At 45.4% G+C, this 27971-nt stretch overlaps 1 protein-coding gene across 1 annotated transcript; it reads right to left on the bottom strand.

Moving 5' to 3' along the window:
- Nucleotides 1–27113, bottom strand: SV2B (synaptic vesicle glycoprotein 2B; the record flags this gene model as incomplete). The annotated part of the gene is made up of 12 exons (XM_082488797.1): nt 1–184; nt 1108–1267; nt 3583–3783; nt 4452–4585; nt 7200–7364; nt 8095–8183; nt 9323–9433; nt 11577–11666; nt 12429–12562; nt 14424–14575; nt 15206–15386; nt 26597–27113. 12 exons carry the CDS (start codon nt 27111–27113, stop codon nt 1–3), a joined length of 2118 nt encoding a protein of 705 aa, XP_082344923.1.
- Between the last annotated feature and the right edge of the window lie 858 nt (nt 27114–27971).

The following is a 27971-nucleotide window of genomic DNA, read 5'->3' as shown; positions in this document are numbered from 1 at the left end:
TCACATCAGGACCTGTTCTCGAGTCTCTGGCAGGCGCAAAGCGAGCAGGCCACCTCCAACCAGAGCAGAGGAAGCCAGAAGGATGGGAACCACCTTGGTTATCCCTACAAAGGAGGCAAAGATTGAGTTCCCCAGGATGGCACCAAACTTGCAAAGCCCATTGAGGATGCCAAAGGCCGTCGCCCTGCGGGGAAGCAAAGCAGAAAGCAAAGGTTAGGAGGGAGGTTCTCGGCATAACTACAGGAGATCTGGGTGGGTAATTTGGTGACTGTGCTTATGTTGCCCAGGCTACACTTCTAGCAAAGTAAAGCCAGGCAGAATAAATAAATAGATGAGAGATGCTGGGGTTTTGCGTGTCTGTGTGAATGAGGAGAATGTCTGTGTGTAGTCATTTCTCCTTTTCATCTCAGCTTCTCCCTAGCCCTAGAGCGGCCCACTATGGCAGCCTTTGCTCTCCCCAAAGGCAGCAGGACACAACCTGCTCTAGAACTTGTCAAAGTCCTTCCAAGCACTGGCTGGAGTGAGTTGTCACCAAAGAAATAACAAAATTCTGCTTCCCCCAGCAGCTAGAAGCATGCTGCCTTCAAAGCACAGTCCTTCTCCCTCCCTTCTGGCTTCACCCAACAGCCTGAAAAAGGTGTAAAAGTCTTATGATGATATCGCAAGGAAAGAGTTCGTCTGCCGCACATTCTCCCAAAGTTTCCTGTGCCACCTCATCTCCCAAACCATTCTCTGCACATGGTTGTCCCCAGGTTGTGGAGGGGAAGGCTGTCACGATGCTGAGCTCTGACAAGAGGCTGGGGGATGCAGTCTGAAAGGTCAGACCTCCGTGCACATCCGTGGAAACGACAGATTCCATATTTTATCCGCCCGTGCTTTCCACACACCCACACAACTCCCTGGGTGCGAGCCACCCTGCATGCAGAATTGAGCTTGCAGATGTCTGTGCTGATACAGTATAGTCACAGGACTGTCCAACCCTTAGACTGGTGAAAATTAAGAAAATACACCTCCCCTATCTACACGTATCTAGAGTGACTTTGCTTATTAAGAACCGAGAGGACAAAATCTGAGGGTAGAGACTAAAAGGAGAAATACTCTGAGCACCTTTTGTCGGTGGGGTAGAGCTCCACGGTGATCACATCCAGGGCGTTCCAGGCAGCAATGCTGGCCCCGCAGAAGAGGCACTGCCAGCCGATCATTGCTGACTCGCTGTTGCCGAAAAAGAGAAAGAAGCAGCACACTGCTGAGATCAACATTGAGCCACCTACGGGGGGAAACCAAGAGAAAAATGTTGGCGCTGGTTTCCCCTGTCCACAGTTGAGCAAATACATTTGTTGACAAAGATGGCTTTCAAATGATGGTGTTTCACCCCAAAACAGATTAAATCTGCAAGAATCCAAAAATACCTTGATGCTGCCTATCTGTCATTCTCTGATGCTGGAAACCAGCCTGAAAATGTTCTCAGTGACCATCTGATCTTGCTGATAGTCCTGCTCTACGGAGACTCTGAAGACAGGCTTTTCCAGGCACGTTTCCAGCATCTCAGACTTCCAGATGGACCCAGAAAGAGCAGAGGCAAGTAAACATGAAAGTCAATGAGGAGGAAGAATCATTGTGAAGGTTTTCCAACTTGAGTTTTGAGTGAAGGGCTGGTGCATTTCATATCATATTGAAATCACTTGACACATTTATAGTCTCAATTAGGATAATTTACAGTCAATTGTATGAAGCACTTGAGGTCTCTTTTAATTATAAGAACATCATCAGATTTCATGGCACATTTGCATAGGAGCCATAATTTTATGAACACCACCGAGGGAGAAAGTGAGAGCGTTCACGCTCAGTTAGGCACAGTTCAGATTCAGAAATATTAATGGCTACATCACTGCCTTCTACCCTGTTGGGAATTTTCACCTGAAAGATGTAATTTTTGCAAAATCAAAGTATATTTCACTGGAAAGTTCTGTTGTTGCTGAAGCATCTCCATTTACTATCAGGAAACCGAACAATTTTTGTGTTTTGTTTATTTGGGGTTTTTTGAATCAATTTCATACCATCCAAAATAATTGGGATGCTGATCTGGAATGAGAATGCTTCATTTTGGACATGACGTTGCATCTTGCCACTGCGGTCCCTTGCCTATGAGGAACTGCCTTGCAGGACTCCATATCCACTTCTCCTCCATGGTACCTGGCCAAACCACATCCCCCGCTGTGCGGTCTGGATATTCCCTCCGCGGAAGAGGTACCGTGCAGCATTAGGGTCACCGTGTGTGCACCGGGAGATCTGACATTTGGCACCGGAGAGGTTTTAGCGGAACACGATAAAACTGAACTGAAGTCCCAGCGAGGCACATAACGCAAAAAGCAAAATTCAGTTTTCACGTTAAGCTGACCAGAAATAATATGTTCAACAGAGTGATATGGGTGGGATGCCAGAAGGCTGTTTCAATTGAAAATTCCACCGTGAAACGTTTCAGCGTGTCGTTACTAATTTTTGTCCTGTATTTTTCATTCTGCAGAAGAAATAAGCATTTAGGATTCCAGCTGTCATCTCAATTCCAGATGAAGATGCTGAAATGCTGACATGTTTTCAGGGTGGACAATCTGATTCTCATTCAGCTTTATTTAATTTATTTCCCACAGACCCTCTGATTTGTTTGGGTCTTTTCCAAATTCACTACACAAACGCTCATTTTCCTCCCCCGGCGTGCATTCCTGACACGCTGGTGGGGGTCATCTTCCTTAACTCAACCTGTCTGACGCTGAGGCTAAGCTGACTAAACTTCCCTCTGGTCTCAGAAGAGGGAGATTGGTGAGCTCAAGAGCCCGAGTCATCCCCTACCCCTGAGCCACATCCCTGATTTTATTAAACTCACTTGGCTGTCCCCTGAGGCATGATTCCCACAGTACCTGGAGAGCAAGGTCTGAACCCTGGAGGAAGCGACCCCAGAACTTCCCAAAGCAACCATAATGCTGATAAGGTGACAACTTATTCCGATGATGCTAAAGGGTGGCATCTTGCTTGGCTGTGACATGGTCAGTTATTCTACCATATGCTCTCTGAAGCTGTTTGTAAAATCATTTGAAAACGAGAAAACTAAAAGAGGCAACTCCCGTGCCATCAAGCAGCTGCATCAAATAACGTCTGTGAATATTCATTGCTACAAGTGAAGTGTTTGTTTATTTATACAGAGCGCTATGGACATCAGCACCAACTCAACAGCACCAAGAGGTCCTGCTTCAGCTCCGACCCTGTTGTGCTGAGCACTGGACAAACATACAGACTTCAACATAAAAGCCAAAATAGAAAAAGAGGATGTCACAGATACACAGAAAAGCAGGGCGAGGAGGCGAGGAGCAGGTAACTTGCCCACTGCCACAGAGTAGATCACTTGCCTCACCCCCAAGTCTTCACCCTTCTGCTCCGTTTGGTACGGGAATGACTCATCCCCACCTGAGCCATCTCGGCTTGCGTCGGTGTGTGCAGATGCAAAGAGACCTTCACACTGACCTTGGTTCTTTGCAGAGTGGTGCTCCCACCCACGACCTGTGCCATACACCCGTCGTCCCCACTCACCGATCATCTTTATCCTCCCTATTTTGTCCATGAGTAACGCAGAGATGATGTTGCCCGGCAGCACAGACAGACTGCCCAGGAAGCTGACCAGGTAGATCAGGAAATCATTGTCCTCCTCGAAGTCCAGGTGACAGCCTTCCTTCTCCTTCAGAAACGTGCTGTTTATGAGCCTGCAGTTGATGAATTTGTGTTCGTAGAGATCTGCGAGGGAAAGAGGCAAAGTCTCGATCCTGCTTGGCTGATCTCCCTTCATACAGCAGCGACAGGACTCAGGATCAAAACCAAATCAAAGATCTGAGAGGTGCTCCTCACCGAATGGAAACAGCCGGGGAGTTTTTATTTTAGTGGCACACTGAAGCTGCATGCTTGGCACCTCGTGCACTCCTTATATTTGTGGAGTCACCTGGACCAGTAGCCCCATGCCACAAGAGCGGGCAACGCAAGCAATGCTTTCATGGCATTATGGTTTGTTCTCTATTCAAGTAGGAGTGAAAAGCTTTTTCAGGATAAATTAATGAATATTTTACTGCCTGCGATCATCAACCACAGGTTGGTTAAAATTACATTTTAAGCCAAGTTTATTGAATCGAGCTGTTAAACCGGTAGGCATTTTGCCATTACTTTAACCTGCCAAAGTCTGAGCGCAGACTTTTGAGTTTCCCGTGCAGCAGCCAACGACACCAGAAGCCATGTGGTTAAAAACACTGATGGAGCAAACTGAAGCCTCCTTCCACATGCATCATCCTCTTTTTTTTTTCCGTCATCACTCTCATTATCTCATACACACACAAACACACAGATCTCTATCATCCTTTCTCGCAGAATCTCATAAAATAGCTCCTAATTACAGAGATGAGGAATCCCGTTACCAGTGTTATAAAAGACAGTAGAGATGATGGTGCAGTTTTCAAAGAAGGTCTCGCTGGATGTCACATCTTCAAAGTAGCATTCCTCAAATAGTGAATCCTCAAATCTCACTTCCTTGAATTTCATGCCAATAAATCTGTGGGGCAGGAAACAGAACTTCACTCTGTGCTTTAAGGTTTTTTCTACGCTTTATAGCGTGTAATGGCTGTTTCAAAAGACTGAGCGCTAACGGTAATTTCTAGCATCATTTACAGAAAAGGTGTTGCTTGAATGCATAACCGTGCTTCCAACTCCATGCTTACACATTTTGTATTTTAGTAGAAGTGATGGGTTTGAAGGGGGGGGTGGGGGGGGTGGGGGAGGGGTGAGAGATGGACCTTTTAGGATTTCTGGCAGTTTTTCTATTCCAAAAATAGTCATATCTAAGAAAGTGTGCTTCTAAGGCTGAATGGACACAAATCCTCTCACTTTCAGTACCAGTCCATCTGAAGAAGACATAATTTCACTCAGTGCATAGCATTTTCTTTGTGAACTGACCTCGCTGCCTTCCTTATTCTGCCCCTTCCTCCAGCATAAGTATGAACACACATTATCAGGAACCCACCGAGCCATTTGGTGAAAGGCTTCTGACAGTTGTTTAAACTCAAAGTGATTTTTAAAGCCAAAATGCAGTAGGGCTTCTAGGGAGAGGGGGACGATTACCTGAGTTCTGCTTGTAACCATCTCGGTTCGAGGACTATTGCTTATCATGTAATGAAAACAGATTACACGAAAAATAATCAACTGTGTCAGGTGATTGATTTCTCCTCCGATGGGAAGCTTGACGTGTCTGACCTGCCTGCTTGAAGGATGACACAATATTGATTTACCTGTGAAATTTTGCAGGGACACCGAGCAGATGTATTAGTTAATGCACAGGCATGTTTGGAAGATGTAAGGAGCTATTAGGAGCAAGCATTATTGCTCTAGTTAAGAAGGCCATGACTGTCGCCAAATAAAAAGCCTTCTCACATATATATACCCAGAAACTTAATTGAATTGAGCACTTACAACACAGTCGCGCATGATGGCTGTTTACACCATTAAATGAGCACCGCAGGGCTTCTTCACTGGAGCTACTAACAGATATTATTGATGCTCAAAATACCGCAAGAAGACTATTCAAGTCTTTTACTCCATGTAGAAGGTCTCAGAGGTTACAGCGAAACTTCAGCTGTTCTGCATTTGCTCAGTAATAGCCTGTGATGTATTTACTCCCAAAGGAGGTCAGAAGCCCTTTTCCTGCAGTTTGCTTTCTTAACATCCATCTTTGAAAGAGTCGTATAGTAATGGACTGGTGTTCAATGGAGTTTTAACTCACAGACAAGGGCTGGAGGGAAAACACAGCTGTAAATCATTGAGATACGGTCTGGGCATTACTGGAATGTAGCTTGATCAGGTTTTGAGTTTTCGAATTGGAGAGGACCAAATCAGGACAATACTGATGTACATCACGGGTTTATGCCTTCATCCTGCAAGGTGCTGAGCATCCTCAATTCTCAATGAAGTCAATGAAAACAGAGCATCTTCTCTGGGTGTAAGACAGGGATCTCCAATCCCTAAATTTGACCACCGTTCACTTCTCACCAGACTTTGTTCGGCTGCTTGATAGGCAGGGGAATAGGAACTGTGGGGTTAGGTTTGCACCATCAAGCACAGCACCTTGACGCAGGGAAAGACTCCGGAAGGACATGGGGACGCATTCTGCCCCCCCCCCCCCCCAGTGTCTATCAGATATACACCAAGGAAAGGGAGATAAATAGATTCTGAGGAGAGGAATAACCTGACTAGGCAATGAGGTACGGTTTCACCCGTGAAGATTAAAACAATGAGTGATTCCTGTAACACTGAACATCCAGTGGGACCTCCCCACATAGCTCAAGGCAGCTGGAGAACACGCTGGCTGATCTATCCGGAGCAACAGGATCTCCACAGAACTTATATAGGGGTATTTTACCACCCATTTTTTGGGGATTTAGAAAAGTAATAAGGGCCTGCTACAAATCACTAGGATTTATATTGCTGAGGAACACAGTGTAGCTGAGGTCCAGGCTGGATGCAGAAGAAAACCCACCGGGCCCAGCCCAGACAGGAGAAGAAAGGGAGGAAAGCAATGATGTTCCACTAGAGTATCTTCACCGACATCAAAGCCGTAAAAGAGAAGGTGACACATTCTGTGGGGACATGTCGGCTGGTGCGGGAGAAGCACACCAGTACAACTGGCCGTGACACAGCTCGCACTAACGGGCTGCGGGATGGAGACCGGGGTAAGTCATACACAGGACTTCAAGGGAAAACATGCGGCAGGAGAGCAGCTTCATTACGAGTGATGGTCGCTCCTGTCCAAGACCAGTAGATGTCAGTGTGTGCTAAGGAAAGAGAGGTCACCTCTGCATGCAGAGCTGCCCAGCACAGCCAGGGGGGTGCCCGCTGCCCTGCTCCCAGCGAGGGGCTGCTGGAACCAGGGCTCCACGCAGGCATCCCCTTGGGTCTGGGGAGGCGAGTGGCTGAGGCAGAGTGTGTGAAAAGAAGGAAGAAAAGGATATTTGGTCTGTGAAAAACTGCCTTTGGGATTTGAGAGATATAGACTGTGCGTCCGAAAGAACAACGGAGATTTTCAAGTTGGCGGAAAAATGGAAGGGGGGGGGGGAAAGAGCTTTCTAGAAATGTATTTCAGTTTGCATGCATCGAACCAAGTTCTGTTCACTTACTTATCATTTCTGTATTCCCCATTTCTATGGATCTGGTTTTCCAGAGTGAAATTAAAGGTGAAGTGTGACACTTCTTCTTCATCAAAGATCTTCACTCGGGACTCATACGCCTCTTCTTGGAGATATCGGATCATATCAGGGAACCAGACAATAAGGCCATAGTAACTACAGCAGGACGGGAGACATACATTAGGGATACGAGACACTGGCAGTGCTTTTCCAGTGGTCTACTTCATAACTTGTAAATTTGTTAAACTCTTAATGCAAATGCATTTCTGATATGAATTCTTGCTCAGCTCTGACACAGAACTGAGCAAAGTGTCTGCCTACTCTAAACACTCAGCTGGTCTCAAAAGCATATTGAGCCATTTTTTGTTCATTTAAAGCAGGACAATTCATTTAAGGTTGACTCCTTGGCTGGGAAATACAGCAATGTGCTGTCCTTGCTGCCCAAGAGTCTGGCAGAGCAGTAAGAAATTTGGAAACTCCCCCAGAAGGCAGATTTCTGCAAGTGAAAGTTAGACAAAGTTTAACTGTAGTTTAGGTTTAGGCTCACCTGAATAGTTTTGATCTAGACTAATAACAGCTGAGGATCAGGTAGGGTTGTGTCTTTTTTGTGTGTGGACAAGATCGAATGAAAGATCTAGAGGTGACAAAGTCGATATACTACTGCCCTGCCCACCACTTCTCAAGTCCTGATTTGTTCCAAGCACCTTGTATTCTCATATCAGCAATCAGACTGATCAATAGTTCACAGGAGACCAAGGCTTAACACACAAAGACTCCTTAAAATACGACCAGGATTAATTTTTTAATCATTTACTTAAACGTCTAAATAATTATTCAAACTCTGAGGACCCTCTAGTTTCCTGAAAAAGTTAAAGAAGTACCTTACCTTAAGGCCATGGTAAACCAAACTACAGCCAGCATCAGTGTGTTCATCCTGTACTGGGCTGTTAAGCAATATAGCACGTTGTCCCAGACCTACAGACCCACAAGAAGGAATTAGCTGCAAGGACATCCCCGCAGACACTTGACAGGTTAATTTCTGAGTGCATCATAAATCTAATGTTAGTAAAAAGGGCTCACTGGGGGAAGGTCAGATGTGTGGCTTCTATTCAGTGTTGGTTCAAAATTATATTTGTTGAGATAAATGCCTTACAAAAAGATGACTTACTCAGCTATGTGCCAGGGTACTTGACCTGAACCCTCTGTAATGGGCTGGAGTGCATGACTAGGGCTGGGCTGGGCTGATGCTGTGGCTCTCACAGGTTACATCAGTAAATGTGGATATGAGCCTGTTCTCATACCCTGTGACAATTTTGTCTTTTCGAATATATTTATGGTCTCAGGAGTGCTTTTGAACTGAGCTCCAAAGCTCACTGAACACCAAAAACCCAAACACAGCTGACGCTTTAAGAGGGGTAAGATGAACTTGGGTAGGGATGAAGCCAAGCAGAACAGGAGGCGGACCAAGACCTACTTTTCCTGACCTGTTGCAGAAAATACTGCCAGGAGCATGAGGGGATGTAACTCCTCGTGTTCTTAACCTGCCACAATAATATAGTAATGTATAGCAGCTGCATTGCTATTAATCAAGAAAGACTCCCTTTTACCTTGAGCTCATCCTTCTAGACTAGAAGACCTAGCAAGGTTTTCACAAAGTTCTGTATGGGCATAGGTAAGCAGCATAGCATGTGGGAAAGGTTAAATTAGCTGAAGAGACAATATAACGTTGTTAGAAACTCAGTCTCGGCAGGAGCAAGGAGCAAATGCTCTTCTGAATCCACTGCAGGTGGTAAATTCATGGTAAATTCACTTAGGCTTGGGGGAGAGGGAATCAATATTTATCTGCCCAGGAGAGTCAAGTGCTCGGGGCTGTGGCTTGTCCTAGAAGCTCTGCCGTTAGCCCAGCTGGACTACCGTGATGCTCACAGGGGCATTTTGAGGCCTGGCGGTCTGCAGATGCTCGCACCTGCATAGCGAGCGCGATCAGATTACAGCAAACACCGGGAGATGTTTTTGAGTGAGAGTTGGGGTTTCAAGACACGATGACCCGAAGCCATGAGGCACTAGAGCCCAAAGCTCAAAAGCCCCTGTGGGATGTTTTTTCTTCTCGTTACCTGTTTGAAAGTGGTCGTGATTCTGACCAGCCACCGCTGGTACCAGGTCCCTGTTGAGCTCTGGATTTCAATAAATTCATCTACTTGCTTTGGAGTTTTGATATAGGAAACCTGGAAAAGAAAAAAAAAAAAAGAGAGAAAAAAAAAATTGGACTGAAGTTTTCAGAATTGATCTTGGGTGGATTTTAAATTCCACTGTCTTCTGAGCAATGTTTCCACCTGATATCCCATACTATCTTCTCCTTGAATGTTATCACTAACAATTGAGCTAACTGATTTAATTACAGCAAGGTATTTTATTATAAAAAGAAGCCTGCCCTCCTTTCTTCCTTTCCTCCATCCTTTCCCTCTCTCTCTCTCCTTGCCTGAAATATTTTAAGTGCATCACATCCACTTCAGTCTTTCATTTATTGGCTAATGTGCTTCTGCACTACCTTATTTCTCTATCCCTTAGATTCCCACTAGAAATTAGGACGAGGCAAGTAAAGTATCTCCACGATCAGCCACCTGTATCCCCATCAAACTGTGCCCTCAGGATTTGTTTCTTCAAAGGCAACTGGCAGGAATATTTCTCATTCAGCACCTTTTAAGTACCACTGGCAGAACCTCTATGACAAATGAATGTGTAGATGAGAATCTGTGCATCTGAAAAGGCATCCTGTCATCAAGTGAGCCCACACCATGCACTCAGTTCGCTCCGCCGCGCTGAATTTTAGACACCAAACACCTGAAGTGGACTGCTCAAGAAACCTTAAAAATGTGTCCCAGAAGAGATTTTCTCAGTAATTTTAAATAAAGGACTTATTCAAGGAAACCAGATCTGTTTGTAAACATGAGAAGGAGGTGAAAATTTCCTGAATAAATTTCTGACGATGAGCAAGCGCCTTGGCTCGGCTGTGGAGTCTCCGTGTTCCTCTTGCTGGCACCATTTAAATGTCAGATCTGGGAACTGTCCCGGCACCAGCTGACTCACCACAAACTGGCAACTTCTGGCCTACCAGCAAAACACAAAATCTGACAGTTTGTGCTACACCAGCTGCATCGATCATCCGCCCGTGCCAACGGATGTCAGTAAATCTTGATTCAGCCGTCGCACCGTACCTCGAGGTGCGATACCGAGATCCGCTCATGCTGTAGCAGTCATGACACTGTTGGATGGAGTAATGAGCGCTAATGGATGCTGTACAGCTGCTCCTTCATTCCCCTACTCAGACTCTCATAGTGCCCAACTTAGATAGATATGCATGTGTGTATATATATAAAATCGAGTTTCAGTCCTCTTTTCTTCCCGCCACGCAGCAGAACTGCCCAGTCCCAGCTCGGCGTTACAGCAAAGCCAGGGAGGGATTTAGAGAGATGGTCACTCTCGCCTTTGCTATCAAGGTTCGCGTTAGTCAAATGGCCAGTAGTCTAAAAACAACATATACTCATTAATTTCTTACCTGAACCTTCACACAATTGTCACGCATGATATTGATCTTTAATTTTCTTGAAGGACCAGTCCTGAGGGGCCCTGTTTCGTGACACGTAGCCTTGATCTCCCTTTTGTTCAAAAGACATGTTTTACACACAACCAAATCTCCTTTTCTCCATCCTTTAAAAGCAGGTGTCCTCTCGTCTTTAAAAGTATCAATCAAGGGCTATTCCCTGGCTGGCTCACTGGGACTTTACGACGGAATTATAGTAATTCGCAACTAACCCCAGCATACACCTTTTACCTGATTTTACTGTTAACAAAGTCCACTGGTGTGACCTTTTTCACAACAAGCAGCAGACTAATGAGTAATGGCCACTCATCCCACTTTCCCTTGGAGAGACTAAAGATCGGGTATGAAGCAGGTGGAAGCTCATTAGAAGGTGTGTGAAGTTTAATCAGAGTTTAATTATAAGCCAGAATGGAGAAAGGAGTGACTCAGATCTCCCACATGACTAATATCTCTCTTATTTGGTTTTAGTCTCTTACAGCAGACTAATTAAGCACGTGTGTAATTGGCAAATCACTGGTCTACATGCTGTAGAGTAAAACCAGGAATGGAGAGTACTCACTGCAATTCACAGGATTGATTAATTCTTTAAAAAACCAGGCTGGCATCTAACTTTGAAAGCACAGAACATGTTTCAGAGTTCTTTTTCTGACTGCTGGGGGAGGTCACGTTGACAGAGTCTCAAGGAGGAATAAACTGATGCTGTCCAGCACCAAGGGAGATATGTCCACCCTTTCTCTTTACAAGCTGATGGCTTTTTTTAAACTTACTGTAAACACCCTCTCTGGCTCGCCCTTGGCCCGCATGTTGGTGTCATGAACTTGCTTGAGGATCATCCAGGCTTCATCATGTTTACCTATCTGAAAATACCAAAGAAAAGGAAAATTAATTTTGTAGTTCCCAGCTCCGTAATTTACCGAAGCATAGAGAGAAAACAATTCTAGAGGTCCAATATAGTGGAGAAGTACACGTACAGCATTGCCACATTAAACACAACTAGCTGAAAGCATCGTTTGTATTCACAGAGCGCAGCATCTCTGTGCTGAGGAAAGGAGTTACCCTAAAACCGTCTGAGGCAGGAGAGGAGTCAGGAACAGAGCTTTAAAACCAGATGAAAGAAGAGGAGATCGATGAGGAGACCTGGGCTCTAATCCCACCTCTGCTAAAGACTTGCAGGGTTCACCCGAGTTAGGCATCACTGCATTTCACTTATGTGAAACGGGAATAAAGAATACTTGCTTAAGAGCTCTGAGGTTTATGTATTTTACTCAGTAAAACGTACTCTGTCCTTTGCTCTTCCACCAGGATTCAGTAGATGCATGCCCAAACTCTGTGAGATGTTTTCAAAATGCCTTTGTCGGACTTATAAAATTCCCAGCGCTCACCGCCTTTCTTCTGTACCGCATTTGGCAGTGAAACACTAACCGCGGTTGCTTGACCTCGTAGCCTGTAGTCTTTGGGGTTTAAGCAATCTGTGGAGCTAGTGTAGACAAGCAGGAGTGGTTTTGCCTTTGAGCTTGTACTACGCGTGTTTGATGGGACAAAGAGACAGACGGTGACACATTAGGGACTAGCTATCCTCTGCTAATATCAGACTGCAACATTCCGATGAATCATCTTACCTCCAGCAAAAAACGTGGGCTCTCAGGCATGAATTTCAGTGCCACCAGGGAGGCGATACAGGGCAGAGAGCAGACAAGTACAAAGACTCTCCAGCTGTGGAAGTGGTACTTGGTTCCCATACTGAACCCCCAGCCTGGAAACAGAGCCAAAAAGTACAAATACTGACCAGGCATTCTGAGTTTTTCTCTCCTAAAGCAGCTCTCAACTTTACCGCTCTGTATGACACAGGGACAGGTTGAAAGTTTGCTATTTTTAGTAGTGACGGCTCTTAGAGGCTCAATAGCACGCTCGGTAGATAACAGCGAGCGAGTTCATGTTCGTGGCAGAAAATGGAACACGCTTGTTCTGGCTCTGCCTTTGAAAAACCTTCTTTTTATCTTTGAGTTTAAAAATTACCTAGTGATAAGAATAGCTCCATGCAGCTGTAGGCAAGTAAGGCTGGGAAAGGGTAGAGGAATCAGGGCCATAATTTATTGCTGCTCGATGATGTTACAAAAAGTTTACAAAGGTTAAATCTTCTCTGATCTGAGAGGCGCTTTAGAGGTGGCGCCCTCCCATCTCGTACATCACACTCGTATTTCACATTTTATGGAAGCAAGGTTATTTTTTTCTAGACCTACAAAACCTGAGCTGGGATTCAAACTTAGAAGAATCAAGATCCTAATCCTGCATGTGAGATTCCCCCTCTCCTGCTTTTTTCCTGATGTCTGGCCAGGTCAGGTATTCCCCTGCTAGGGACTAGCAAGTACAGCATCGTTCTTATATTGCTCCATTTACTTTCCCTGGGCTGAAATCTCAGAAGGTATGTTTAATTCAATTTTTTTTTTTCTATAAGCATTTTTATGCATAAATAATAAGGAAATCATCAAGCAATGCTTTTTGCAGATGTCTCATCTGTGTCAGTCGTGGTGTTCTATTCATTTCCCGTAGTTCCAAAATAGTAGGTAAAACATGGGAAATCAGAAAGAGAAGCTATAAAAACACAACAACAAAAAGTCATCCGAAAAATAAATGTAATGTAAATACATAAGGGCTTTTTAAAGCAAATGTAATTGCAGATAATGGAATTATTTCAACATGACACCACTATGCAGTAAGTTTGCCTATTTGTTCCAACAGTTTCTGTCACATCAATCAAAAGCATGAACAATTCTTCGTACTGAGTGTACTTTAAACATGGTAAAAATGGACTGATAGATATGTAAATGTCAGTGTTTTTCTTCATGGTCTTTGTGGCCTGTCCTACTTTCCTCAAACAGGATTTTGCAAACAGCTGGTGTCACTGAATACTGAGGGAATTAATCTTTTCCAGTAGATATTTGCTTCTTATTTTTTCCTGGGATATACACATGAGATACAGGGAATACCACGTGACATGCAGATTTTTGCTCCTCAGAGCACAGTTATGTTTCAGAGTCCACCGATCTACTTTTTCTCTCCCACTTCCAGCTCTGGGCAGGGAACCCATTCCACTCGTCAACCCAATTAGGGGAAGTCAGATGTGACTCCAGCCCATCGCGTGCTGGGCAGACGTGTTGCCAGATACACAGCCCCGAGAGTGTTGACGCTTGCCTAAGGAAAAGAGCATGTGCTGTCCTCACTGCTATCACTCATAGCACCCAGTAACTCCCCGAGTAAAGTTACTTATTTTTGATAACTGGATCAACTTTTGCAATATAATCTTAGTGCAGTTTTCCCTGAATGCCCTGACATTTAGTTAAAGAGCTCAGGCTCTGGCGGTATAATTCGAGGGGTGTATTTGAAGCTTTTGATGCCAAGGAGCCCTCGTCGGTCCTATTTACAGCCCCGGTATCAGTCAATCAATCATGCAGTCAATTTATCCGACCTGTTGTGTGCACTTCAGATATCTATTATTTTCAGTGTTGTTTATGCCGGGATGTGTAAGGACTGATTAACACTACCTGTGTGGGCTGTTTGGGGTAGTGTAGTGATGCAGGAATGTGATGTTAAAGTCAAAAGCACAAACCAGTTACCGTAATGTGGGATGATGCTCCAAGCCATTGCTGAAGCAAAAATGCCACCAATCATCCAGAACATGCAAAGCCAGCTCAGGTGTTCCCCTCTCTTCTCACGAGATAGGAATTCAGAGAAATAGGCAAACACGATGGGGAGGGATCCCCCAATACTGAGGAGAAAAAACAGCACATGGGAAGTATAAGAGTCTTCTTCAATGTCTTTGTAGTTAGGATTGCACATATAAAAAGGGAAAGTCACACTCACAGATGCGCTGCACAAAAGTGAGACCTGGAGGAAAAATAGAAATCTCTCTTTGGCTGGACTGGTCTTAGACATCAAAGATAAACAAGATCCTTCTCAGGCTCCGAAAGCTGAATTTCCTGTACGGTTTATGTAAAGCTAATGCAATGCCCCACTCTTCACCTAGATACCTGCTCTGTTGTTGTTTTGTGCTCGCTCATTTTAGGGAGGCAAAATACAATGGGGACTGCTGAGGGTCTCATTGGAGGTCCTGGCAGTAAGGACTGCACAACGAGGTGGGCATTTGTCAGTCTCACTCGCCCTTCTGCATAATTTGGCGGTAGCAGAAGAACGTCAATGACCAAACTTTCTCACTGCTAACACTTTAAGGGTCAACAGTGAGGTAATGTAACCACATGTGCTAAACAGCACCGCCGTCCTGGCTCTATAACAGAGGTGCATCTCCGGAGCAGCCTTCCTTCCCCCACCCCACACACCCAAACTGTCAAGCTGTGACAGGACTCCTCCAGAACATGGGATGGATTCGCCAGTTACCCACCCGAGGCCCGAGATAAGGCGGCAGAAGAGGAAGAATCCGTATCCCTGGACGAAGGAGGAGAGGAACGCGAAGGCAGCATTGATTGCAAGTGATATGATGAGGCATTTCTTTCTTCCCAGTTTGTCAGCGAGGCCGCCCAGCACGACAGCCCCCACCATCATTCCTAAGTAGACTATCAAGCCTAGAGTACAGACAGAGAGACAGTGAGTTTAGTTACTGGGTAGAAATAGTTTGCAATGTAGAAGAAGGTATTAAAGGGCCTGTGTGGCATCTGATAGAGATGCAGTATACCATGCAATAAAGTAGATACCCCTCTCCCCCCAAATTAGCTATCTCAGGTGCCAAAAGCTCTAGCCATTGCTGAAACCTAATCCCCCCATCTTCTGCCCGTGAGCTTGCATCTCTCCCTACTGCATGGCTTCATGCAATATAGTCACACCCTCGTTTGACCAGACCCACGTCTTTCTTTCCCAGCCTCGCTGCTCACGTATCCCCTGCACGTAAGCAATGGCCAGGCATAAGCAGCTTAGGATACACGTGTCCCAGCTGTGTGCCACCAACGATACAACACAAGTCTGATGTCTTAACTCCACCAACCCTCCTGAGCGCAACGGGACTGAGGATGTGTAGGGGGGAGGCTCTCTCTGGCGGCTGTTTGTACTCAGAAAGCTGTGAGAGGAGAAAGGCTGCTAAAGCATGGCTAAATCTCTTTGCAGGCTGCCTGTCCTACCCATCCTTCCTCTGCAGTGTATCATCTCTTTCACTCTCTGCTTTTCCCAGGTTTATCTGAAAGGATCAGTCTGTTACCGAGACTGACCTTGTGTAACACACGTACTTCCTTTGTTACTGAGCCAAGATCTGCCACCTCACTAAAGGATAACTTACAGAAAAGAGTGCAGTCTTCATCTTAAAATTTCAGGAGAAGGCAGAACCTACTGCTTGTGTTCACAGTTTGTTCTAGAGACTTATCACTCTGACATTGTTAAGAAAAAATGGGGTCGTCTTTTTAACTTGACTTCATTAGATCTTCTACCATGGGGTCCTCAAAAAATAGTTTCGGTGACTACGTTCAGTGCCGGGCTGAACAGGAGAGAATGATTTTCTTCTCCAAATAGGCTCCCTGTACATAGCTCACTATGTGCTTGCAACTCTGGCCTAAAAAACACGGCAGTTGTCCTTGGCTCTTCCACTGACACCACCACCAGAAGGGCCACCTATTATATTGCCTTTTCCTTTATTGGGGTACCAATGTAAATAGCACTAATTAATAATGCTCAAAGGTCCAGGATTTTTTTTTTTTAATCTACATTCCAGATGTAGAGACTTCAGTGAGCAAGAATATTCCCAGGACTAACCACAAGCTATGGTTCTTCTGCTGGCAAAATTCCTGTTGACGCCTGAAGGAGTTATGATATGAAAGGACAGCAGCATTAGATATTAAGCATTTAAAATCTAAAGCAATCAGTGCTGGAGGGTTGGAAACACTGATCAGCTAGAGGGACATGATTTGCACTGCTGTTAAGGAATAACGTCTGGGAATGTATCAGTCCAGCAGCTGGCCACACGTGGACCAGGTCTGTGAAGGCTGTATTGGCCTCTGGGCTTCAGATTTTTATTTTAGACTTGGCTGTGAACAAATCTTTGTTCATTCCTTTGAGTCAGGAAACACGTAAGGATGGAAGGGGTCAGGCAGGAGCATATGTCTCCAAGGCACCTCTGAAAAAGCCCAGGTGAGGCAAGAACACAAGGAGAGAGACTGTGCTCCTGAAGTTATCCTGAGTTTCACAGCACAGAGGACAAAGCCCTTCATGCTTTGTCCGCTTGCTGCATGTGGCGGCGGCTGCCTCTGCCTTAGCACTGCAGGACCAAAACACTTGGTGACCAGGTGACTTTACAGCATGCTCTGATGGCTCTGCCAGCTGCTGACGTGGAAGGGTTTGGGGCAGCACACTCAAGCACAATGTTACAGCATTGGCAACTCCTTGCCTACCAACCCACACGGGTCTCAGAGCTATCTACTGCAAGCCAGTGGTCCACAGAGTAGGAGCAGTGTCACCATCACCATATTTCACAAGAAAGTGGTGGCACCTGCTGTGTTTCCTGGGGAGCACAGAGGTGTGAAAGGCTGTTCCCAGAACACCTCCTGTGTCACCTCAGACACCCTAGGCAGGATTATAGTCTATGCCTATAGGCTGCTCAGTCCTGCTGTGGAGATCCTGATGGGGATCATCACTTGAGATGGGGCCTGGTCATGACTGAATATGATCCAGAGGAACTGAACTATGTCAGGATGGAAGAATATCTGCTAGCCGAAAAGCAGAACTTGCAGTGCAGGGGGTTCTTGAAGGAAAAAAACTATGCTTGGAGATGCTTGGAGACTGGGGGCATGTCACATTCAAGACCCAGCTGAGCAGAGACTGAAGGAAACACCATAACTCAAGAACAGCGGCAGTGTTCCCTGCATCCCTGGCCCCCAGTGAAGGCAACAGATGCTGAGCAAGTCAATACAGTCTTAATAAGAAACGTTCCTATTTGCTGACTGCAGAAATGCAGCTAAAAGAAACATTTTTCAGGCATGGCTGAAGAACATCCTTTGGAGAGTCAATCCTCACTTTGAACCAAGTGTTCACTTCTCTTGAGAGCCAACATCTTCCCCAGGACCTGTTCTGTCAAACACATCACTTGGGAAACAAGGTGGTGATGAATTTTTTTGCAATTCGTTAATGTTTAAACAAGACGATCGGTGTGATGGCTGAAGGCTGTTCTATGCCATCCAGCAAAGCTGGCTAAGGACTACCGCAGAGAGTTATTTGGCAGCTGACTGGCTGTCTTTTGATTGCGAATGCCCGAATGCCCGCACTTGATTTGAAATGCATTACTAAATTAAAAGCTATGCAGCAGAGAGCCACTGCAGCATTTGAAAGGTGTTTGTCTCACGTTGATCAGAAGTAGAAAAGTTCGGACTTCTGAAATCTCCCCTGTTCCATAGCAGGGCAGTGGGGTCACCTCTCCGTGAACGGTTCTGCTTTCTTTTCTACCCACGCGATGTCTAATGGGCAATCAGGATTTTGTGTGTCAAAGGCAAAAAAATCTGTTCTGGGCTCTTAACAGCCTTTGTACCAGACCCACAGCACAGGACTTCGCCAGCACAATGGTACCTACGCCGTAAGCACGTGGCTCTGTGCAACCAATACCCGCACTCCCTGTCCCACCCTCCTCCCCCGAGCTGTCCCGGTGAGGTGATCTGAAGGTGCGTAAAGGTTTCAGATGCTGATCTGCGGCAGTCAGAGTAGATAAGCGCACAGCTGGGAATTTGGGACCTTCTTCTCTGTTGACTTTGGTCTCCAGCTTGTTCGCCGAAGTGCCAATTACAAGGGAGAGCTGAGGTAAAAAAGCTGTTTCAGCCCAAAATCTTTCTGAAGGAAGAATCTTAATGCAGCGTTGTAAGGCTTAGTGCTTTTACCCTGGCTCCTGAGCTGCATTTAACGGAGCAGCTCCGATCGCAGCCAGCAGGCGGAAGCGAAGCGATGATGCACCCTGTTATCTGCCCACCGGTGCCTGGCAGCCACCCATCTGACAGCGAGCCCCGCCAGCACCGTGCGAGCGGCTCCCAGCACCGCTCAACCCGCACCGCCAAACCCCCATGAGGAAGAAAAAATGATCTGCCAGAATTAATTTTTTTCTTTATTTCTCCCCCCCTTCCCCCCTGGAGAAAATCCCTGGATGGCAGATGTTCATCCAAATCCTCTTAATAACAGAAAATGTCCCAGGTCAAGAGGAGGTGGAAAAGGTTGTTACTGTCTGCTAGCTGGTGATTTACTGCAGCCGAGTACACTGGCTGGCGGCGGGGCAGCCAGAAATCCGGCCAGGGGGAGGGTGAGCTTGGCATGGGACGTGGCAGTGTGTGAAACTGGGCATCAAGAAGTGGAGTGGAGCCGCTTTTGTGGGCAAACCCCTGCAGATGCTGACTGAGGAGCCCAAACTGAGGTTATATCTCTGCAACACAGCATCCACGTGGCTTTAATTGGTTATCGGGTGTGATAAACCAATGGATGCATTGTTTCTTAGAAATTGAAAACAATGAAAATCTGTAGTAAAGGAAACCTCAGGCGTGTCCGGAGACTGTCCGCTTGGCCAGCTTCTGAGGGGAAGGATGCCAGTTTTAGAAATGTTTACTTCAGGGCTGAAACAAAATCAGCAGGACGCTTTATTATGACAGAGACGTCTCTTTTGGGAAGACCGCATGTTCTGGCCAATATCATTAAACCTTTTGGGGCAGCTGCCATAAAACACTCTGGCAGCTGACAGATGTTGGGACCCAAGGTGCAGAACAACATCAGGCATTGCAGACTGCTGTGTCCTGGATTAACAATAAGGTGGCAGAGACCCAGGGAGGTGGGGAATACGGTCTCCGTGTGGGAGAGACAGTCTTCTGGAGAACATAGCCATGGTTGTTACCTCTGAAAGAGACGCAGCTCACATCAAGGAAACTCGAATTTTAAGGAGAATTAGACCAAGAAAAGTGATCACTGAGTGGTATTTCTTTTGCTGTTTTACTTCTGCCCACCAAATATTCTACGGAACAACACTACAACGGTCTCGACCAGAAACTTGACTTCAAACCTCAGCTTCAAACCACGCAGACTTAGGCTGTGCTAGGAGAGCTCAGCTTCCAAATTAACGCATGGAGTGGTTAGGTGAAATGTTAAGGGCAACTCTGAATAAGCCATTAATTGCAGACTATTCCGCGAGTAATGGAGTATAATGAATGCCTGTGGGAATGTCTGCCTCCCATAAAATCAGTGGAAAACCAAAGAGCAGAAATTCTAAGAATAAATTTGGGGTTATGACTCATCCAATGCTGAAGTTATAAGGAAAATATGTGACCACTGACTGGGCTTATTCCAGCTAGAAAAGAGGTAACATATACAGTGCTTTCACACTAAGAAACTTATTAGCCTTTATCAAAGTTGTGTTCCATGTTAGACAGGAATTGTGGACTTAAAAGCTGAAGTACTAGGAATAAGGAAAGGCGGATGCAGTACGTGGCTAAGCTGTCTTTTTACTATTTTGAGAAGTAAGGGTTTCAGAAAGAAAACACAAAATTCAAGGTTTACCTAAATCTCCATCACTATCGTGAATTTCTTTCATTGACAGTTAATGGGACTAAAGATCTTAAAAATGAGGCACATCTGAAAATAATCCCTTTCAAGTCAGGACAAGGACTCATGGAAAAAATGGAACATTTGAGCAGAAATAAAAGACCAGGTCAATGGGAAGAATTAGTCCCAGAGTCCTTGGGGCTGTCAGGAAGGTGCGGAGGCTGCCTGGGTCCAGGCACAGGGTTGTCTCACCTCTGCTAACAGGTCTGCACGGAGCCGGTAACCACAGGAACATGGAAGTTTCTACCTGCCTTCAAAGCCCAGGCCACTACCTGTACCGCCCTACAGTAAAAAAGAAGGCTTTTGACAGGGAAAAGCATTCGGACAACAGAAAAGGATTAGAACCTCATATATATTGCAATTCAAACTGTAGTAGAAACAAAATCCAAACACTCCTACTGGTGTAGCATCTGTTATACACGGATGCCCTTTATGGACACAAACAAAATTTTGTGAGTCTGATCTGGACTATTTGGGAGATGGATGAGGCAAGGCACAGGATCCAATTGTGTGTAAGTAATTTAAAGAGAAGAATAAGCCGGTGGCAGTCCTGACTGTGTTGTCCTCTAGCGATGGCCGGCGTGTCACAGAACAGGGGGTGGTCTCAGCAGAGGATGAACTGAGGGCTGAGTGGCCTTTTTTCCCTTTCTTCCTGAAATTTCTTATCTCCTTTTCCTTGTAGGCTTTTTGGTGCTTTCCCCATCAATCTCCTTGACCTTGTAAATGGAAATCAAATGAAAGGGTTGACTCGTTGCGCTTGCCTTGTTGATTAAGTACTAGCAGAGAGACTTCATCTACAGCTAATAGCTCTGCCACTGAGAAACGCATCGCCCATGTGAAAGGCGGCTTTCCATTTTCGGAGATCTGGGGGTGGATGTGGGGCAAATCTGGCTGCTGAGATCGAGGGGATTCTGCACATTAAAGCCAAAGGTGGACGCGTGAATCCAGGAGCGCTTTGACGCAGCACCGGGAGGGCAACGCACACCAAATCCTTCGGCGAGCGCTGCCAGCGCGGTGTGGGTGGCTGTTTACACTCAGCCGGCTTCACAGTTCCCCCACGGGACTTGTCCATCACTACAATATTCATGGGACCATCTGGTTCCCCCCACCCAACCCCTCTGCTAAAGCAAAGTTTTCAACAGAGGAAGCCAAACAAATCCTTCGCTGTTAAATGAAAACCTGTTCGTGCTGGCTCTCGTCAGATGAAATTCCCGCAGTGGGTGTAAATGGGGACACAGCCACCTCCATATCAGGCCTGCACGAGGTGCAGGGTGTTCCCAAATCACAAAAACACCTTTTTTCCCCTAACACATCCCGGCCACTCAGGGTGACGATCCTTCTTGGGCTGTGGGAGCGTTTCTGCCCCAGGGCAAATTTGCAGCCAGGAATTTGTGCCTGATGCTGGGGACACGGACACAGGCGGGTCTCACCAGGGTGTAGTTGGCTGTCCTGTTGGGGGTCCGTGGCCACGGAGGTGCAAAACAGGCAGCCACGAGCCACGGCAGAGCAGGGGAGCCCCGGCTGGGCTCGTCTGTACTTACCCAGAAAAAAAAAAAAAAAGTAGCGGAGAAAAGCCACTGAGCTCTGCCGAGGGGATTAGGATTTACTGTCATATCAGGTGAATTCAGGTCAATGAGAAGCTGAGGCCACATTTTATCTCAGCTGATAATAAAACATCCTCTTCACACAACTGAAAGCAGGGATGCTGTTACACATCCTATTTAACCCGATTCACACAGCCAAGCTTGAATTGCTACATAACTGCAAAATTACTAATAAGATCTTTTTTCTACTTTTTTTTTTTTTTTTTATCTAACACTGCGAGGCTAAGAGTCTGTAAGAGTATGTCCTCCTCCTTAAAATATTATTATTAAACCATAAAAAGAAAAAAGGAACTGTGTGCCTGAAAGACCGATTTTATTCTCAGCGTTGGTGCGGCTGTTCTGCAGCTACGGGCAAAGCCCTTAAATTTTTTCTTGTCTCAGTTTGCTGAACTGTGAAACGATGATAACACAACTACAGCTCTGGGGACCAGAGAAGCTTTAACCGTGCCTTGAGTTTTTTATACACAGGATGGGAAAAAGTTTAAAACATTACTGTGATACTGTCTTTGCTGTGCGCTTACTGCTCTACGCTTGCAGACATACTTAGTCTTCTGAGAGGTGATTAAAAGCGCTTGAAGATATAAATTTATATGATATTTCTCCAACTAATGATACTGTGTACCTTTCAGCAAATAAGTAAATAGAAAATGTATGACTCTTCATATGATTATCCTTAGCGAATCAAAAAATAGTCTGTTCCTGACAGGATGTATTATACTGAAAAGGAATACTCTGTTTCAGTAAATTTAAGAAATTAATTATTACAACTACTGCTGGAGAAACCTCAGCAAAGCAGATTTATCAAATGAATGCGTAAAAATAATGTTGTTACAAGTTACCAAACTTATTCTTAACAACTAGTGTTTAAAATTGGTGAAATAAGACTGCTAAAATATATACTGTTGTTTTCTTTTTCTTTTTTTTTCCTTGTAATATCCCTGCAATCAACTTCAAAATAGCATTTCGCATAACAGAAAAACTCCAAATATGTGTTTTGTCCCACTAGGGATATTTAGGGCTAAAATAGCTGTTAATTTGCATCTGATGGTGAGATGTTTATTTTCAGAACAAAATGTAAACGTTTTCTAAGATGTGTCATATTCATTTCACACATTTCACGCAACACTGTGGGCATCTGTTTATTTGTAATTTTTGCATAATTTGGCCATAATTTGCTTGATATTTTTCCATGGTTGCTTCCCGAGGGAGGAAAAATAAGCAATATACAGAGTATTTAATGCAAAATGTCATTTTAGCAAAAGCTGAACTTCACTAAATTGGTCTTTAGGGGGCATCTACTTTAACTCTCCTATTTGTCCTTTCCTATTTCAGTGCGAGTTTGATTACTTACCTGATTTATTTCCCATTTTTTCCCTCCTGGCCTCTCTTGTGATGGCTGAGACCTTCTTGTGTGTTTAAATGTTAGCAGCTGCCTGGAAGCAACCTGAACTCCGCTCGGGATAACCCAATTATGTTTCCTTAGCAAAAATGTGTTGAGGCGAACGGTCGCTTGGGCATAAACGCGAGCTCGTCTGTAGACATCTATTGGTACCCGGGAGCAAGGTAAGGGGCAGCAACTCACGTGGGGATGATGACCCTGCATCCCTGAAACCTCATGATGTAATTTGAGGGAAATCTGTGCCTTCTCTAATCAACCCTCCGTTCATTCTGTGCAGATACACACTCTTAACGAGATCGTCATGCACATTAGGCAGAGATTGAGGTGAAGAGCTCTTTGATTGCCAGCCATTATTGTGCCAAGTCAGCCTGTAAGTATCATTGAACCCTGAGTATTAGCAAGATGGACTTGCGATAGCACAACCCGTAGACCATCGAGGGAATGGGAACCCTGAGGGAAATGAGCGCATGTTGGAGCCTCCGAGCTTTGGTAGGAGATATCTTTTTCTAATCACTGGTGGATGGGCACTGAAGCTAATCCAGGAAAGGTTTTGAGGAAGATTACGTTCTTGTTTCCATCAATAGCGCTTCCCCAGCCTTTCCCTTCAGGAGCTGATATCTGCCTGTCCTTACCCTGCCGTGTACCCACAGCTGCTCAGAAAAGGGGTGAAGCCCTCTTGCAGGGGCAGTACTTGGGACACCAGGCGGTGCTGGAGGCAGGTCTGCACCCAAACCTCTTCTCCCTGCGCTGCCCTGCTGCCTGCCCGACCTCCAACACCCTCTGCTCCCTGCTGCTGCCCTCAGTTTGGCAGAAAGCTCTCCTGCCCTTCTCCAGACCCAGAGAGATCTGCACTCTGCCCCCCTTATGCCCTCCAGCAGCCCCGTGCCCACTCCAGCGTCCTCACACCCTGACTTCTCCATGCCCTTGGGTATTCCGTGCTCGTATCAGTGCACCACTCTGCAATCTGAAGCTTTCTAAGCCAAGCTTAATTCATTTCCGCAAAGGTTCATCTCAAAAACCTCAGGTCCAGGAAGGAATCTGCAGCAGAGGAGTATCCAGCAGACACAAAAGTCTGTTTAACAAATAAGACAGACTGAATCAGAGACCTCATGTGTAACACCAATCAGTAACAACTAAGCACTACCATAAATATCCACTTTACTCTCTGCTTCAAACTAAGATGAATCAACTTTTCTTGGGTTTTGGAAAATTCTTTTTTTTTTTTTCCTCATATTTAAGCCATAAAATAGGGTGAATATAAAACTTTGAGAGCAGATCCCCCAAACAAACAAGCTAAGGACCGAGGAAATTGTTGTGCAAACCCAGGTCCTCAAAAGCTGTCTTTAAAAGTGGGCAGGAAAGGAAGCAAGCAGAGTTCTCTTCCCCTAATTAGCAATTCCAGATTAGCTGAGTTGATGTGCAGGAGGCTGGAGCTGGGGTTGGATACAGACCCAAATGTCTCCTTGCTTATTCAGAGCTTATCAGAACACCCTGAACTTTCAGCCTTGCAAATACCGAGCTGGAAAAAGCAGAACAAGCTCTCTCGGGAGATTTCTTGCTCCGTTTTACCTGTGGTTGGGCCAAAAATACTTCAAAGATAGGTTTTCTTATGACATTTGAAGTTTTCCGACTCGGGTGCCTGCCAGAGCTCGAGCTCTATGGAGATAGATATTTATGGGGTCAGAGTTTCAGAAGATTTCGGCTCTCATACAGCTACCAAAAGAAATGACCTGCTTTTCATAAAAGGTCTCATCACTGGAAAGGCACCCAGCCTGGTGTCCCATAGGGAGCTGGCGAATCCGAAAGTCCCTTTGAAATCAGGATCCAATTGTGAGCAATTTGCTTTTATATAGCTGATCTATGTCGAGCTAGAATTTTAAAGGGATTTGTGAAGCAAAAAAAGTTAGCAAACTCTTTAAGGTGCAAAACTAAGTACCAAACTAGCTAACTATGGAAATAAAGACCTTCAAGTTCAGAGAAGAAAAAAGAAGAAACAGAAGAGAAAAGTGTCTAGGACATCGGTACACCACGATGAAAGGTCTATATAAGGATGATTATCTACCGCCTTTGTCACATGAAAATAATGCAAATAGAATGGAGTCAAGGGCTGGGATCTAATGCAAAATCTGCATTTACCTTTCATCAGGAAGGGCTTCTCAGCCAGAATGTCTGAACTACAGGCCCCGATGATTCCCCTACATCCCCAGTACATGTCCATCCAGGCACACTATCCACCCCCTAAAGCAGTTCTTCCAAGAGCTACTTTATTTTCCTGCCAGATGCGCAGTACTGTTGCACAGCTGGCTCTCGCTACAGGCCACGCTGGATGCTTTACTGATTTTTGGAGATCTGGGAGACTTTGGCAACTTTGGCTTGTAATGTGCAAGGGAAAAAAAATGTTCATCCAAACCTTTCCACCTAGTCTCACTCACAGTAATTAATCCTTTGTATTTCGACCACAGGGAGGTGTCAGTGGTGATGCAAAAGCAATGGTGCCAGTAGCCTCGGCCTTTAATCCCCACGTAGCACATTAACTGCATTCCACAGACCTAAGAAGAAACCTCCATCTGCTACTTCTGACCCAGTGTGTATTAGCGAACTGCTCTGACTGAGAAGTTAGTGTGCAGAAGGAACCGACTGCACAGCTGATCTGCTGCTTGGGGCTAAAGAAGAGGGGAATATGGGCAAAGTGGAAAACTTTGGAGAGCAGGGCAGCATCAGGAGCCACGATGTAAGAGCAGACTGGTCCAGAGCAAACAGCAAACTGCCTTTTATATCTACCATACTTGGATGGTACTGCTTTGTGGACTTCTCATTACAATTTAGTTTCTGAAAGGATAGAAATCTGAGTCACTAGGTCCTCAAGTAGGAAAAGCCACCTTTAGCCTTTCACTTATTTGTCCCTGAATACCCCTATGAGTTTTGCCCTGTGGACCTGCTGACTGTGAGCTGCCTTGTTCAGATCCAGCCTGCAGTGACCAGTACTGGGGCCACAGCACACTCGGAAGGTGGGCTTAGATGTGGTGCAATTCTGCTGCTTTTGAGTAGCTCTCTTCTCAGCACCACGCAAACCCCTTTTGAGTCAGATCCACCCAGCCATGACTATGCGTGACATACAACACAAGAGGAGAGTCATCAGAAGATCCTGAAATCAGCTGGTCACTAGAAAAAGATGTTCTAGCTATTGGCTACTGCATTAGAAGAGCTGTTGGCAAGCGGCACTTACCTAGCATCCCTTTGTTCGAACTGGATAAGCACATATCCTTCTCAGCACTGGGAAGAACAAATCCAACCACAAACACCTCCACCCCATCTGCCATCAGTGCCAACCCTAAAACAAAGAATAGGGTCCACTGGAAGCGTCCGTGGCCACACTCTTCAATGATGTTCTCGTACTGGTGGGCAAGCTGCTCCTCGTCCTCCATCCTCTCTGCCATAAGGTCAGCGCGGTCTCTGTACTCATCAGCCACAGCAGGAGCTCGCTTCTTCTGCTTTTCTTTAATGTCATCTGGGTGAGGGATCCCTTGGTACTCCCCCTCATAGACCTCATCGTCTTCATCATGGCCTTCTGTAACATCACTCTGGGCATCTTCTTCATGAGCAGGATCATCCCCACCACGATAGTAGCCATCATTGGGTGCATACCCTTCGTAGTTACCATCCTGGTACCTGTAGTCATCTGAGACTTGGTTTGCGTCCCTGCCCCCTTGATAGAGGTTTGTGTTTCTATATCCATCATCCATTCTGAATGGAGATTTCTAAATGCTGTAGATCACTGTGTGTAGATACGCTAATATATGTATCGATTTCTGCAATTTCTGGTATTGGTTACTTGAACATATCTACTCTCTGTTCTTTGGAACTGACGGGATACACAGGTTCCCAGGCTCAGAAGGAGAATTACTATATAAAATGTCTCTCTGACAGAGTCTCACACAGCTTTTGATAACGCCTCACTTTTCAGCTGTCATTTGTGACTTGCTGCCTTCTCCCGTGCTTCGGGTGGGAAGAGCTGCTGTCTGGTGAACAGCAAGGGGACAGCAAATGGCACAGCCAAGGAGCTAGGAGGATTTGACAGGTTTTTCCTGATACATTGTGGTGGTGAAGGTCATGTCCTGAGAAAGAGGAAACAAGAGACAGCAGTAAGTTTGCAAGCACACATGCGTTGAGTTTAACACCCGACACTTGGAATACACATTTTTCCATTGCAAAAAAAATGCCAAGTGTTTGAGGAATGATTTTGCCTGTCAAAACCCAAAGTCTCAGAACACAAAGGACAGTTAAAAATTACCAAGTTAAGTGAGAACCTAAAGCAGAATGTAAAATAATGTGTGGTCCCAATTTCTGTCGTTCCCAGAAGTCCTGACTCCCACGTGTGGTACTGGTTTCCACAGGGAGACGAACAGTACTGGGCTGGGTTGCTGGAAGAGAGCTCTCAGGTTGCTAAATATCTTTCTATCCTTTTACACTCATCCCTAGTACCTACAACTGGCTAACATCATGATGACACAAAATATGAGCTTGGTTTTCTTTTTCATCCAGATCCCAAACTTAATTTTATTTAATGGCTTCTTTTTCTCCCTAGTGTCTCTCCGTCTGTA

Source organism: Vanellus vanellus, assembly GCF_965231255.1.
Source record: "Vanellus vanellus genome assembly, chromosome: 11".
Lineage (NCBI taxonomy): Eukaryota > Metazoa > Chordata > Aves > Charadriiformes > Charadriidae > Vanellus > Vanellus vanellus.
The sequence above is the reverse complement of the archived record's forward strand: the minus strand, read 5'-3'. Positions and strand labels throughout refer to the sequence as shown.